This window comes from Microcebus murinus, chromosome 9, assembly GCF_040939455.1.
Source record: "Microcebus murinus isolate Inina chromosome 9, M.murinus_Inina_mat1.0, whole genome shotgun sequence".
Taxonomy (NCBI): domain Eukaryota; kingdom Metazoa; phylum Chordata; class Mammalia; order Primates; family Cheirogaleidae; genus Microcebus; species Microcebus murinus.
The window spans coordinates 50,810,942-50,824,245 of NC_134112.1; the positions used below are offsets into that span (position 1 = coordinate 50,810,942).

The window sequence follows — 13,304 nt, forward strand, 5'->3', positions numbered from 1 at the left end:
ATCATTTTGGCATAGTATTAATAGTAGTTTAAATGACATGTAGGGTTATGTCCTTATTTAGGAAAACACAATTTTAAAATATATCATTCTCCCAAATATTACATGAACATAAGATTTTTAAATTATTTGTACTATTTGTTTCTAATTGTTACTTGTATAGTCAAGTGGCACTCTGCCAGTTTTGCCTTGCAATGAAATATAGAAAACCTTCTCTACTTTAGCCAACACTTCAAAACTGAGTAATTTTACTGGCAATTTTTGCTCATTCTGAGGTTGATGATTTAGCGAACTACTTGTATCTCTTTTGTTTTGATTCTTCCTTTATTTTTCTCCTGAAACATCTTGTTAGGCTATCTTACTAGAGTAGCTAAACAGAATGTGCCTGAGTAGGTCTGGAAGTATTATTTTTATAGTAATTAATAATTGTGACACAATAAAGGAAAAGGTGGTAAATCCTTTCAAAGCAGTAAAGTTTTATTTTATTTTACCTTACAGTTAACAGAGAAAAACAGTAGGTGTGGAACTTGACAGTACTGCCAAAAATGCTATTGAGAGAATTATGTGTAGATTTCCACCCCCCCTCACCCCCACTGTTCTTGGGGAGTCTGTCACCAGGGTGGATCAGATCTAGCCTTTGTAGGAGGTAGAAGCAGCCATTGGATCTAGTACACTGCTTGTCATTTGCTGCCTGACTTTAACATTTGGTAAAGGATAAGATTTGGAAAGAAAAAGTAGGTTAAAGGGTTGACCAGACTGTCCTTTAACTTTTCTCCCCAAGAGTTGATCAGACTGTCTTTTAACTTTTCTCCCCAGGAGTTGACCAGACTGTCTTTTAACTTTTCTCCCCATACAACATTACTGTTTCTTTTTTGTCCAGATACTCTCGACATTTAGTGACAAAGAACTAGCTGCATATGCAAAAGCAGGTGCCGTGGCAGAAGAGGCTCTAGGGGCGATCAAGACCGTGATAGCTTTCGGGGGCCAGAACAAAGAGCTGGAAAGGTCAGGAAGGTTCTTTGTCCACTAGTGCAAAGAACACACTTTTATATTTTGTTGCTCATTCTTTTGCGGTATGTGTTTATTACTTTCCCTTTCCTAATATTAACCCTTCCCCCCACAAAATATAAGCACCGTTTACTGATGGCTGCAGTTTAATGTCAGGCTATAAAGCAGGGTTCTTAACCTTTTATGTTCCATGGACTCCTTTGGCCATCTGATAACACAAATGGACTCCCTTCTTAGAATAATGTTTTTAAATGCATAGGACAAATTATATAGGGTTACAAAGGAAACCAATTATATTAAAGAATAGTTATCAAAATATTTTATTTTATTTTTTACTCTTTTAATTACCATGAACTAGAATACATAAGACAAAAACATAAGGGTATGTGGACCTCCCAGTTATAGCCCAGGATTCTCTGCGGGGCCAGGTAGGTCCCCCATAAGGATGAGGCAAGGCTTCCCATCTTGGCCTCTGACTTTTGGCCTTAATGGTCCAGGATAAGCCTGGCAAACTTACAAGCCTCTGGAGGCATGTTGTAAGCTCTTCTTTATGGCCCTGTGCTTGAGACCCTGGGCAATTGCTTTAAAAAAAAAAAAAAAGTTTATTGAGGTATAATTGACATGGACATATGAAAAGCTGTGTACACATACCTAATGTGTACATCTCAGTGAGCTTGGAGAGAAGTATTCACCCATGAAAAAAGCTATTCTGCTTTCTGTACATGTATTAATATTTAATGTTTTATTTAAATAGTAATATTCCCTAATATAGTTGAGGTGTGATTCCATGTGAAGTGTTTTCTTTGGCTGTTCTACAGAACTCCTGATACCCCCAACTCTTTGAAATAAAAATTGCCTGGAAATTGTCCAGCATTAAAAACAAAGTTTCCTTAATCCCCTCCAGTTCATTTTCTACTTTTCTATTCCTTAATCCCTCTTCAAAGCCAACATGTTTCTGGTTCTCTAACCTCTTCCTTTTTTCTCTCTCACTGCTGCTTCCTGTACACAATAGTCCACACAGACCACACTAACCCTCAGGTGGACCTCAGGATGTCAGTGTAATCAGTGCCGCTCCATTAGCCCCGGTAAGCAAGCTGACTCAGTGAAGGTAATTACAACACGTCCACTGCTGTCGCTGGAGCCTTGTGTCACACTGGGGCAGGCGTAAATCTTCCTGCACACGCCTTGGGGCCCAGCCACACAGGAGTAACCGCAGCGCTGGTCGCCGCATGCTGGCTGTCTCCACAGAGGTGCGGCTCTGCTCCGTGAACGCAGCGCCCAACACGCAGGAGGGCACTCTGAAGAGCCGAGTGCTTTATGTAACGAAAGAGACAAACATCTTGGTGGCAGAATGTATTTTTTAAAAATTAATCAATTCCCATAACATGTAGTCAAACTATTAAAAAAAAAATGGTGGTGTTGCTTTTTTGGATACAAAGACAAACACCCCAATTTGTGTTATCTTTCCCCCCCAAAGTCTCCTTACATATCTGCTGGATTATTTTTTTTCTCAATTTCAGGGAACCCAAATTAAATTTTACACACTCTTTGGGTAAAGCTTGCAAAAGTAGATTTAATTTAATTTGAGGCAAAAAATATTGTAATTTAACAGAACCATTTTAGGTATTTGTAACTATATCAAATTCAAGCAGCCGGTAATATGCATTTGAATTACTATTCAAAAATGTGATAGCAATAGAATGGGCAAAATTCGAGAAGAAATGAAAATCTAAGACAAATACAGTCGTAATACTAGGAATAGGGATTGCCAAGTTTGTCAACTATTTATCAGCTACTGTACTAACTACTTTCTATAATTATCTATCCACCTCACAGTTATCTTGCAAGGCAGGCATTATTAACTCCATTTTACAGATAATGAAAATAAAATTTAGAAAAACTGAGTAAAAACCAATGTCCCTTAGGGAGTGACCACTTTATAATCTTGTAGCTGGCTTAAAAGATGAAGGTCAGCCTGGTTGAAAAAAATCAAAGAGAGAAGCCCAGGTTTGTGTACAATAATGAGGAAAATTTCTGTCCCTCCTCTCATGGGTATGAGGGAGATTTTCTGTTCTTCAGAGAAGAGACATTGACCTAAGTTAAGAATCTGTTTAAGAGGCCCAGTAGTGTTTACCATCAATTCTTGGTTGGCTTGATTTTTCTCCTTCCATGTTAACCCTGACTTGTGATGCTAGCCATGAAGGTGTTGGGAAAGCTCTTCCATATTCCAGGGGTGAGATTTCAATTCTGGAATAGCCAGAGGAGCATTGGTTGGCTTGGTACACACCAAAAGAGATAGGTCCAGACTGGTAAAGAGAAGGCTTGGATGTGTTCTAATCTTGGCTGATCCTGAATTGGTTCAACTCCCAGAAAGCTGGGTCTTAGCATAGGTTTATTACCCTGATAACTTTGTTACTTGAACCTCCAACTATATAGCACGTAAGCATGGCTCAGATTATGTATTGTTATTCTTCATTATAACATTTCCCATCTTGTTTTCTGGTAGGTATCAGAAACATTTGGAAAATGCCAAAAAGATCGGAATTAAAAAAGCTATTTCAGCAAACATTTCCATGGGCATCGCCTTCCTGTTAATATATGCATCATACGCACTGGCCTTCTGGTATGGATCCACTCTAGTGATAGCAAAAGAATATACTATTGGAAATGCTATGACAGTAAGTAGTTTTCCAATACTTATGAAGGCTCTGAATAGATTATTTCTCCATCTACCATCTCTTTTCTTTCATATCCCTTCTCTTTGAAGGATGAGCATGATTATTGGTTTTGGTCTTTTGGTGAATCTGTGCTCTGTCCTGTGAGCAGAGCTTGCTTTCTAGAATATACAAGGCATAAGTATGAGTGTGGACAAGAAAAAAAGCACACGGTTAAACCATTTGAGAAATATATACAACATATGAAAGGAAATAAGAATGGAATAAATTTATGAATGCACAGATATGAATTGAAGCCATCTTTATTCTGCTCTTGAGTTTCTTATATAATAAAGGAAACATGATTATTATAGATAAGTCACTGTACAAGAGAACATTAAATTTACATTACTTAAAACATCAGGGTGGGGCACAGTGGCTCACGCCTGTAATCCTATCACTCTGGAAGGCCAAGGCAGGAGGATCACCTGAGCTCAGGAGTTCAAGACCAGCTTGAGCAAGAGTGAAACCCCGTCTCTACTAAAAATAGAAAAATTAGCCGGGTGTGGTGGTGCACACCTGTAGTCCCAGCTACTTGGGAGGCTGAGGAGAATTGCTTAAGCCCAGGAATTTGAGGTTGCTGTGAGCGAGGCTGACACCATGGCACTCTAGCTCAGGCAACAGAGCTAGACTCTGTCTCAAAAAACAAACAAACATTCATTTGGTACTGACTGATAAACACTGTGGTGCTCAAATGGTGGTGGTGTTCTCCAGGGATGGGGGGGGGGCAGACTCACAACCGAGGGATGCAGTGAGCAGTGGGGGGGGGGGGAGCGTACCACTAACCCTTGCTAGGAAGAGGCAAAGATATAAAATGTAACCAAAATGTTTGTACTCTCATATTTTCCTGAAATAAAAATAATTAAAAAACAAACAAACAAACAAACATCAGCTATCTGAAATACAGAAAGAGAAGTTGTGTTAGTTTGCTTTTCTTTCTGTGTCTCTCTCTCTCTATTTTTTTTTTTTGAAACAGGGTCTCACTCTGTTGCTTGTGTTAGCATACAAGTAGCATCATCACAATTCACTGCAACCTCAAACTCCTGGGCTCAAATGATCCACCTGCCTCAACCTCCTGAGTAGCAGAGACTACAGGTGCATGTCATCATGCCTGGCTAATTTTTCAGTTTTTTGTAGAGGTCGCAACTTGCTATTGTTGCTCAAGCTGGTCTCAAACTCTAACCTCAAGCAAACCTTCTGCCTTGCCCTTCCAAAGCACTGGGATTATAGGCATGAGCCACCACACCTGGCTGTTTTTCTTTGTCAAAATGTAAATAGCTTCATTTTTTGATAATGATAGTAATATATACTAATTATACAAAGGATTAGAATACAGAATCTTTAAAATTAAAATTACTTATAATCTAATAATTTATATACAATTGATGATAATTTTAGTGTGTATCTTCCAGATCACTTTCTATATATACACACATTTTTTCTTTCAAAATGGGATCATATTATGTATACCTTTTTGTAACCTTTTTTATAAACTAGCAATATTTTGTGATCATCTTTCCATGTCAGTGACAATCAAAACAACATGTAACTATTTAAATAGCAATTTTTTAAAACAGGCACTTCCCAATCTTCCTAAACAGAGGATACTGAACATAATTTGGCTCTTTGATGATGACTTTAAGGTCATTATGAAAATGAATACTTTCAAAATGCTTCGTATAGTGATGTCTTCAGACTTCACTGAGGGGTTGAGGGCTGTTTGGCCAGATGAGCTTGCATTACTGCTGAGTCTATTTTTTTCTCACTTCTGTCTCCTCTCTGGCCATCAGGTTGGAAGCATTCCACCTATCTTCGCTTCCTCATTTACTAGTGATGTTTTATGAAGGCAGGAGGTTGAATCCTGACTTTGCTATTCACCTTTTGTGGTGAGTTGGTCCTGTCTGCTGCTAGTTTCTTCACTGGAGTATGTGGACAGTGACACTGCTCCGTAGGGCTGAGAGTGCCAGTCCCCAGGAAAGGGATCCAAGGGAAGCCCTCTGCATAAAAGGGCAGGGTCTCTATTGCATTCACGTTGTCACTTCTATTTTGGTGGAGGTTGATTTTTTTTTTTTCTTTCCTACTGGTCCTTATCTGTACTGCAAATAGGGGATAGATGTTTGACTGATTTTTGAGTTTTGGGTATGTGAAGTGTTACTATCTTTTGAGAAAAGCCAAACTATATGTAGAAGTTTTACTGTGCTCCAAGAGAAAAGAATAATTTCTTTCATTTATGTTTTCCTCCATTAAGTTATGCTACTAATCTAGATTCCTGAAGCTATATTCTGGGCTTTTCTATATCAATTCATTTTCCTAGTGAAAAAAATACGAAGGGAAATGTGTTAAGTTTTGTGTGCTTTAGAACAGAATAACCATGTAAAGGAATTGCTAACCAGTGCACATGGGAGTGATTTAGTGTGTAACAATGTATGAACTGTTACTTTCTATGTTATAAATCTTACTATATATGTAAAATGGTATTTTTAAGGAAAATTCCATTAGGCCAAAATCTACCGTGTTTCATGTTGAACATTCTGTGTAATTTCACACAAGAGTTAGAGGAAGTCATATAAGACAGAGTAATAATATTGATGGAAAATGTTTCTCTGTGGTGGCATTAACTTCAGAGTCAACAAAATAAGTTTGAAAAATCTTTCTGACTGTGTACATTCAGGAGAAGAACAATAGATAGTCTGGCAAACTAGGCAAAAAAAATTATTTTTGAGGTTAGAGAAACCCATTGGGGTGATAAAATGTTATATTAACCTTGTAAATTTTGCTCTTTTGCTAAAAACAGCTTTTAAAGGATAAATCTAAACTCAATCCTTTGTGTAGTATGTTTGAAAAAAAATAATATTGTAGATAAGAATGAATACCAGGACATGACTTATAACTTTTCCTCTTGTGCTTTTGCTCAGGTCTTTTTTTCAATCCTAATAGGAGCTTTCAGTGTTGGTCAGGCTGCCCCATGTATTGATGCTTTTGCCAATGCAAGAGGAGCAGCATATGTGATCTTTGATATTATTGATAATGTAAGTCATGTATTCTTTTAATGCTGAAAAAGTCTTTGAGGCTCGGATAATTAAATCTGGCTTTACAGTATTTTTGAATCAACTATATTGAATAAATTGTACTGACTACAGTGAAATTTAATTATATGAAATTAATGATCTCCTCTTAGTAATGAATGAAACAAAATGCCTCTTATTAATATTTCTATAAGTTTAGATAATAAAATACTGATCTCATTTTGGGAAAGTACATCTGTGCTAGTATATTATTATTACAGTACAGAGCAAAGATGTTTTTCTTCTTAGTTTTTCTCTTTATCACTTTCATGTTGTAGCCAGATTGAGAATATAATTATTTCTATATAGGATAGTATGGTAGATAAATTATTGATGGGACCAAATTTGACTGTATGCTTTGCTGTAGGTTGCCCTTTTCCAAAATCATCACTGCATGTTTAATATGATTTTGAATCAACTATATTGAATAAATTGAACTGACTACAAGGAAAAAGAAAATAGTTTTGACATACCAAAATATGTCACTGCATTTATACATACAAAATGTAAAGCATATAACTGAAATTTTATAATTTAATCTAAGCTACATCTCCTTTTTTATTGATCCAGGTCATGAAAAAGTGCTCAGCTTCCAAATATATTGACAGTTTACATGGTTCCTAAATAACTTTGCTATAAATCATTCCCTTCTCAACCCAATCCATTACATTCATTATTTATGAATAAATTAATTTCTACTAAATGCTGAAATACCTGGCTATATCAGTTATGTTATGTTTGTGTTATTACGATTGTATAAATGTGCATATCTGACCATTTAGAAAATTTACGAGGACATGCCAAAAACTTAAAGTGAAATATTGTGTGAGATGAAATAGAATATCTCTTATGTACTTTTCAGGAAAAGCCTGTTATCTGAAAAGGAATATTTCCTTAAACAACACATACACACATGTACACACACAACCTTTACCTTAGGGTCTGTCTCATATGAGGGAGATTGTGCCATTCTGGGTCCTATTTTTGGAATTTGCTGAATCATATTCCTTAAAAATGTAATTGTTTGTCCTATGATGGAATAGTCATTAAATTTTGTTTTATTTAGAATCCTAAAATTGACAGTTTTTCAGAGAGAGGACACAAACCAGACAGCATCAAAGGGAATTTGGAGTTCAATGATGTTCATTTTTCTTATCCTTCTCGAGCTAATGTCAAGGTACTGTAAGTAATATTTATAGACATTCCTAACTCAGGTTGATTGTTTAATTATCTCGAAGAATGAACTCTCTGTTATTTTGATATGTACATGCTTTTTCCATTGGGGGTTATATTCCTAATTTGATATATTTTTTAAAATTTCAAATTGGATTGAATTACTCTCCTTTTAGGGTTTTGCTATGAAATGTGCTCTTTTTCTCTTTTCCCTCACAGATCTTGAAGGGCCTCAGCCTAAAGGTGCAGAGTGGGCAGACGGTGGCCCTGGTTGGGAGCAGTGGCTGTGGGAAGAGCACAATGGTGCAGCTGATACAGAGGCTCTATGACCCTGATGAGGGTACGGTAAGTGGGAAGAACCAGGTTCTCCAAAGTGGAGAGCTGGATACAAATTGGCCCTTTGAAATTGGTTTTTTAGTAACAAATCTGCATGTGAATCCAATTTTTGTAAAGAGGCTAGGACTTGCAATGCATACGGATAATGCAATCACAGCTTTGGGCTGATGTAACAAATGTATTCCATAAAAGCCTTGAAGGCCACAGAAGCTAGACAGCTCTCTTCTGTTCCAACTAAGCTTTTCATAACCCACTAAATTACTGGAAAACAGTCATCCAAACCACTGAGAGAATTGCTTTCAAAGAGTTATTGGGTTTGGTCAAACATATTCTGTATAGCAATTGTTGACCATCAGGGTCACCAGATATTTTAGGACGGCAATTAAATTCATCAAAGACAGCTGGGTTTTCTTAAACTTTGGAATAGCTAAAGGGGAAAGTGGGATAGTCTCTTAAGAAACTTCTGGAAACATGGGGAACAGTAATAGCTTAGGGTATATATATTTTTTTACCATTTAAAAATTTTGTTATAAATTTGAACTTATAGAAAATTGCAACCAGGGAACTCAAATATACTTTTTACCCAGATTAACTAATTGTTTATATTTTTACCTTCTTTTATCTTCTCTTTCTCTGTATTTGTGTGTGTGTGTATTATATACACACTTATACTTCAGAATATATTTCCTAAGAAAGACGTACTCTTATATAACCACAAAATAATTATCAAAATCAATAAATTTAACACTAATGCAATATTAGTCCACAGTCTATATTCAGAATTTCCTCAGTTGTCCCAACTTTAGAACACTGAGTTTACCTGATATTAAAATGTATTATAACACAACAGTTGTGAAAACAGAAGACTACAAAGTGAAAAGAAAACCAAAAAGCATAAAAAGGCATTGGGATAGAACAGAGATCTCAGGAATGAATGAATACAAAATTTTCTAGGCTACATGAAATTATTTATTTTATTTGATAAAATTAATAAATATTCTTGGGAAAAAATCAATATTACTATGGAGAAACATAGGCCCATCCTCATTTACTAAAATAAACTCTATGTTAGTTCAAGTATAAATATTTTTCTTTATTTTTAAAAAAGAAACTAGTAAAATACAACCATTGAGGGTAAGTGATCTAAAAATATGTATTATTATTATTATTGGAGTAATACATATTTTCTTAAAGGATAGGTTAGCAGAACAAAAAAATCTTCAGAAATTCTATAACTTAGAAATATTCAATGTTCACTTAATGATTTAATAATTTTCTTACCACAGAAATAACAGAAGAAATTCCCAATGGTATAGTTGATTAATTCAGTTTTTCCTTAAACCTCTTTCTAATAAAAATCAATAAAACTGTGATAAAAGAAAGCAATAATTGGAGCAAAGGATTTATGAGATATATAGAAAAAGTATTATGGTTAATATTTGAGAAATTAATATGATTCTATGAAGGGAATCCGGTTCATAATAGGATATGACTATGCAAATCTTTTGAAACTAAATCAAATTTGTAAAAAAATTTCAAGAAATGGTCAGCTTCACTTATAAATATATGCAAATGAAAACAGATATAAGGTATCACTTTACACCTGTTAGAAAAAGACAGATTAAAATGATAAAACCTACTTCTAATAAATTACAGTGAAGCAGATATATATTTATATATTCCTGTTGACATTGTAAATTATTAAAATATTTTAAGGAATTATTTATTCAACCTGTATTCAACAAGCAATAAATGCCCAGCAAATACCAGTCACTGTACACATAAACAATTGTTATAGGCCGGGCGCGGTGGCTCACGCCTGTAATCCTAGCTCTTGGGAGGCCGAGGCGGGCGGATTGCTCAAGGTCAGGAGTTCAAAACCAGCCTGAGCAAGAGCAAGACCCCGTCTCTACTATAAATAGAAAGAAATTAATTGGCCAACTGATATATATATAAAAAAAAATTAGCCGGGCATGGTGGCACATGCCTGTAGTCCCAGCTACTCGGGAGGCTGAGGCAGAAGGATCGCTGGAGCCCAGGAGTTTGAGGTTGCTGTGAGCTAGGCTGACGCCATGGCACTCACTCTAGCCTGGACAACAAAGCGAGACTCTGTCTCAAAAAAAAAAAAAAAAAAAAAAAAAACAATTGTTATCAAAGGAGAAAAAAATAAATCATACTCTTCAACTTGGTAATTCTCTATTTTTACAATGATTTTTGAAGGAAGCCAAATGTCTGAAAGGTTGGAAATAAAGTAAATCATGGTGTGTTAAAAATAGTAAAATATCATAATAGCATCAAAATGATATGTAGATTAGGTAGGTATGTGGGCATTTTTATTTAAATTTAATATTGGTAATTAAAAATAATGGCATGCCAAAAAATAATGGCATGCAATGTAGCTTACAAAAACTATTCCATTCGTGAAAAAACTATAAATAAGAAAATAAATATCAGCAGTAAGCAGCTTTTTATTTTTATTCTTACATATTGCTATTTATGTTTAATTATTATTTCTGATCACTGAAATAAGTTAAATATTAGCTAAGACTTTTTTCATAACAAATAGTCCCAATATTTTACATATCAGATGGTTTAAAATATCTAATAGAAATTATTTCTTTCTTTCAGGTTAACATTGATGGGCAGGATATTAGAACCTTCAATGTGAGGTATCTGAGGGAAATAATTGGAGTGGTGAGTCAGGAGCCAGTGCTATTTTCTACCACAATTGCTGAAAATATCCGTTATGGCCGTGGAAATGTAACCATGGATGAGATAATGAAAGCTGTCAAAGCAGCCAATGCCTATGATTTTATTATGAACTTACCACAGGTAAAGGCCCTGGTAATGTAGTTGTCCCCAACATTGGAATTTTACCTCACTGGACTGAGTTCATTCCTCCAGTGATGGTTTAATAATGTTTGAGATGCAAGCTTTTTTTGCTACGTAAATTCCTTGAATGAGTTAGTTAGGGTTTAAAGAGTACAGCCTGGTCCTTGAGTAATGTAAAACTTTATACAGAATGTGGCAGTAGTTTTAAAAAAAATTCAGTATTTATTTATTATAATTTATGATGCAGTAGTCAAATAAAGTTCCATGTTGTCTTCATGTATTTCTGTAGACTCCCTGGCCTATTTTATTTAATATACTAAAAGAGCCCTCCCATGTTTTCTATGTCATAGAAATTTGACACCCTGGTTGGAGAGAGAGGGGCCCAGCTGAGTGGCGGACAGAAGCAGAGGATCGCCATCGCTCGTGCCCTGGTCCGCAACCCCAAGATCCTCCTGCTGGACGAGGCCACGTCAGCTTTGGACACAGAAAGTGAAGCAGAGGTACAGGCAGCTCTGGATAAGGTCAGTGGACCCTAAACACCCTAAGGCCAGCAAAGTAGAACCTTACTAGAAATTTTTGCCAATGCTTTGGGAATCTGGATTGAGAAACATAAACATAAAGGCAAATGAAGCTATCTCATGGAGATTTATTCTTTTCTGTCAGGTTACATTGCTTTAACCATGGTGCAGTGAGCCCAGATTCAGGCCTGTGTAATAAGCCATTTAGCTTTGTTTTGTTCTGACACATGGGCTATTGCTTTGATCAAAAGTAGATGTCTTAAATAGGAGTGCAAAAGGCAGGCAGGCAGGAAGGGAGGGAGGGAGGGAGGGAGGGAAGGAGGGGAGGGAGGGAGAGAAGGAGGGGAGGGAGGAAGGGAAGGAGGGGAGGGGAGGGGTCTGGTTACCCAGACACTGGTACATCTGAAAAATAATTCAAAATACTTCCATTATTTTGTAGGCAGTAACATCATTTTTATTTATTCAGAAAGGTGATTGAATGCCTTTCTGGAAATAAAGTTCAACTTGTATATTTGCCTAAGCATATAAACAAGCAACATATTTAGAGGATGCTGAGCTCATTTGTCATGCTCAGATATGTCTAAGTCTCTCACTAGCATCTTTACTAAGCTGATATATTACAGGAAGAACCTTATCTTGGTATGCTTTTGAGGCTAATACTAATGTCGTCTGTATTAATGCAACATAAATACTAGAGTCAGATGACAACTTAGAAATGAGTTTCAAATATATAAATATCATAAATATATTTGATTTAAGAAAGTGTAGTAATAAAATGTGCAAGTTTCTTAACAAATTCTATCCAAACTACCTCTTACAATTTTAGAGACAAATTGTATAAACCTTATTTTCTCAGGAAAATTTATGTCTGAATGCTATGTAAACAATTAAAGAAAGCCAATAATCACAAAGTCTCATACCTACATGCACATTCCTACACATGGTGTTACCATAGAAGAAGGACTATGGTAACAGTCCTTCACCAAGGACTTTTGATTTTCATAAAAGATTCCAAAAAGTTTCATTAAGATGCTGTTTTATTGAAGTTCCAGAAAGGCTAATGGATTAGTACTCCCATTGTTCATGCCTGCCTTTCAACCCTGCACATCCAAAATTAGTAGAGGGTCCATATTTCTTAACAGTTGATGTTCTTGAATCTAGGATATTCTAGGATCTAGGATATGCCAGTGTCTTGTCATCATTGGGGTGTCTGAATAAACTCTGAAAAGAAAAATGTCTTTGTGCCAAAACTCTACTTTGGCAAACTTTTCTTGATCAAAGGTGATGGTTGCTTACTTTTAAATTCAGAAACACAGACTTTATTTTTCTTACACACCAATCATCCACTCACAAGTCTGATTCCAGTTCCTTTGCATTGATCTATTGACATATCATCAATCTATATCATCATAATGATAAACACAGTCACTGATAGCAATTTATTCAGCACATTAGCACCATGAATATAATTAGATTAATCAGATTATATCCTATATATCATCATATTTGGACAATGCCATGTAACTTCCATATAAGTAAATATTAATATTTGTGAATGCTTCTTTGGGGCTTACATACTAAATATCAAAGAGTAGTCTTAAATGTTGTCTGAGAAAGCTATGTTCTAGCCTCCCTCTCTTTTTAATGATTTTACTCTTTTA

At 35.7% G+C, this 13,304-nt stretch overlaps 1 protein-coding gene across 4 annotated transcripts in view; it reads left to right on the plus strand.

Moving 5' to 3' along the window:
* The window catches only part of ABCB4 (ATP binding cassette subfamily B member 4), a 65,576-nt gene that overhangs the window by 18,090 nt on the left and 34,182 nt on the right, over positions 1 to 13,304 (plus strand). For 3 of the 4 annotated variants that reach the window (XM_076006462.1, XM_020289811.2, XM_020289813.2), the window contains 7 exons: positions 878 to 1,002; positions 3,512 to 3,683; positions 6,635 to 6,748; positions 7,851 to 7,961; positions 8,177 to 8,302; positions 10,922 to 11,125; positions 11,476 to 11,646. In XM_076006462.1, the coding sequence (XP_075862577.1) occupies positions 878 to 1,002; positions 3,512 to 3,683; positions 6,635 to 6,748; positions 7,851 to 7,961; positions 8,177 to 8,302; positions 10,922 to 11,125; positions 11,476 to 11,646 (1,023 nt within the window). Of the gene's footprint in view, positions 1 to 877; positions 1,003 to 3,511; positions 3,684 to 6,634; positions 6,749 to 7,850; positions 7,962 to 8,176; positions 8,303 to 10,921; positions 11,126 to 11,475; positions 11,647 to 13,304 lie in introns of those variants that run through there. The other variant, XM_076006463.1, reaches the window with a different exon arrangement.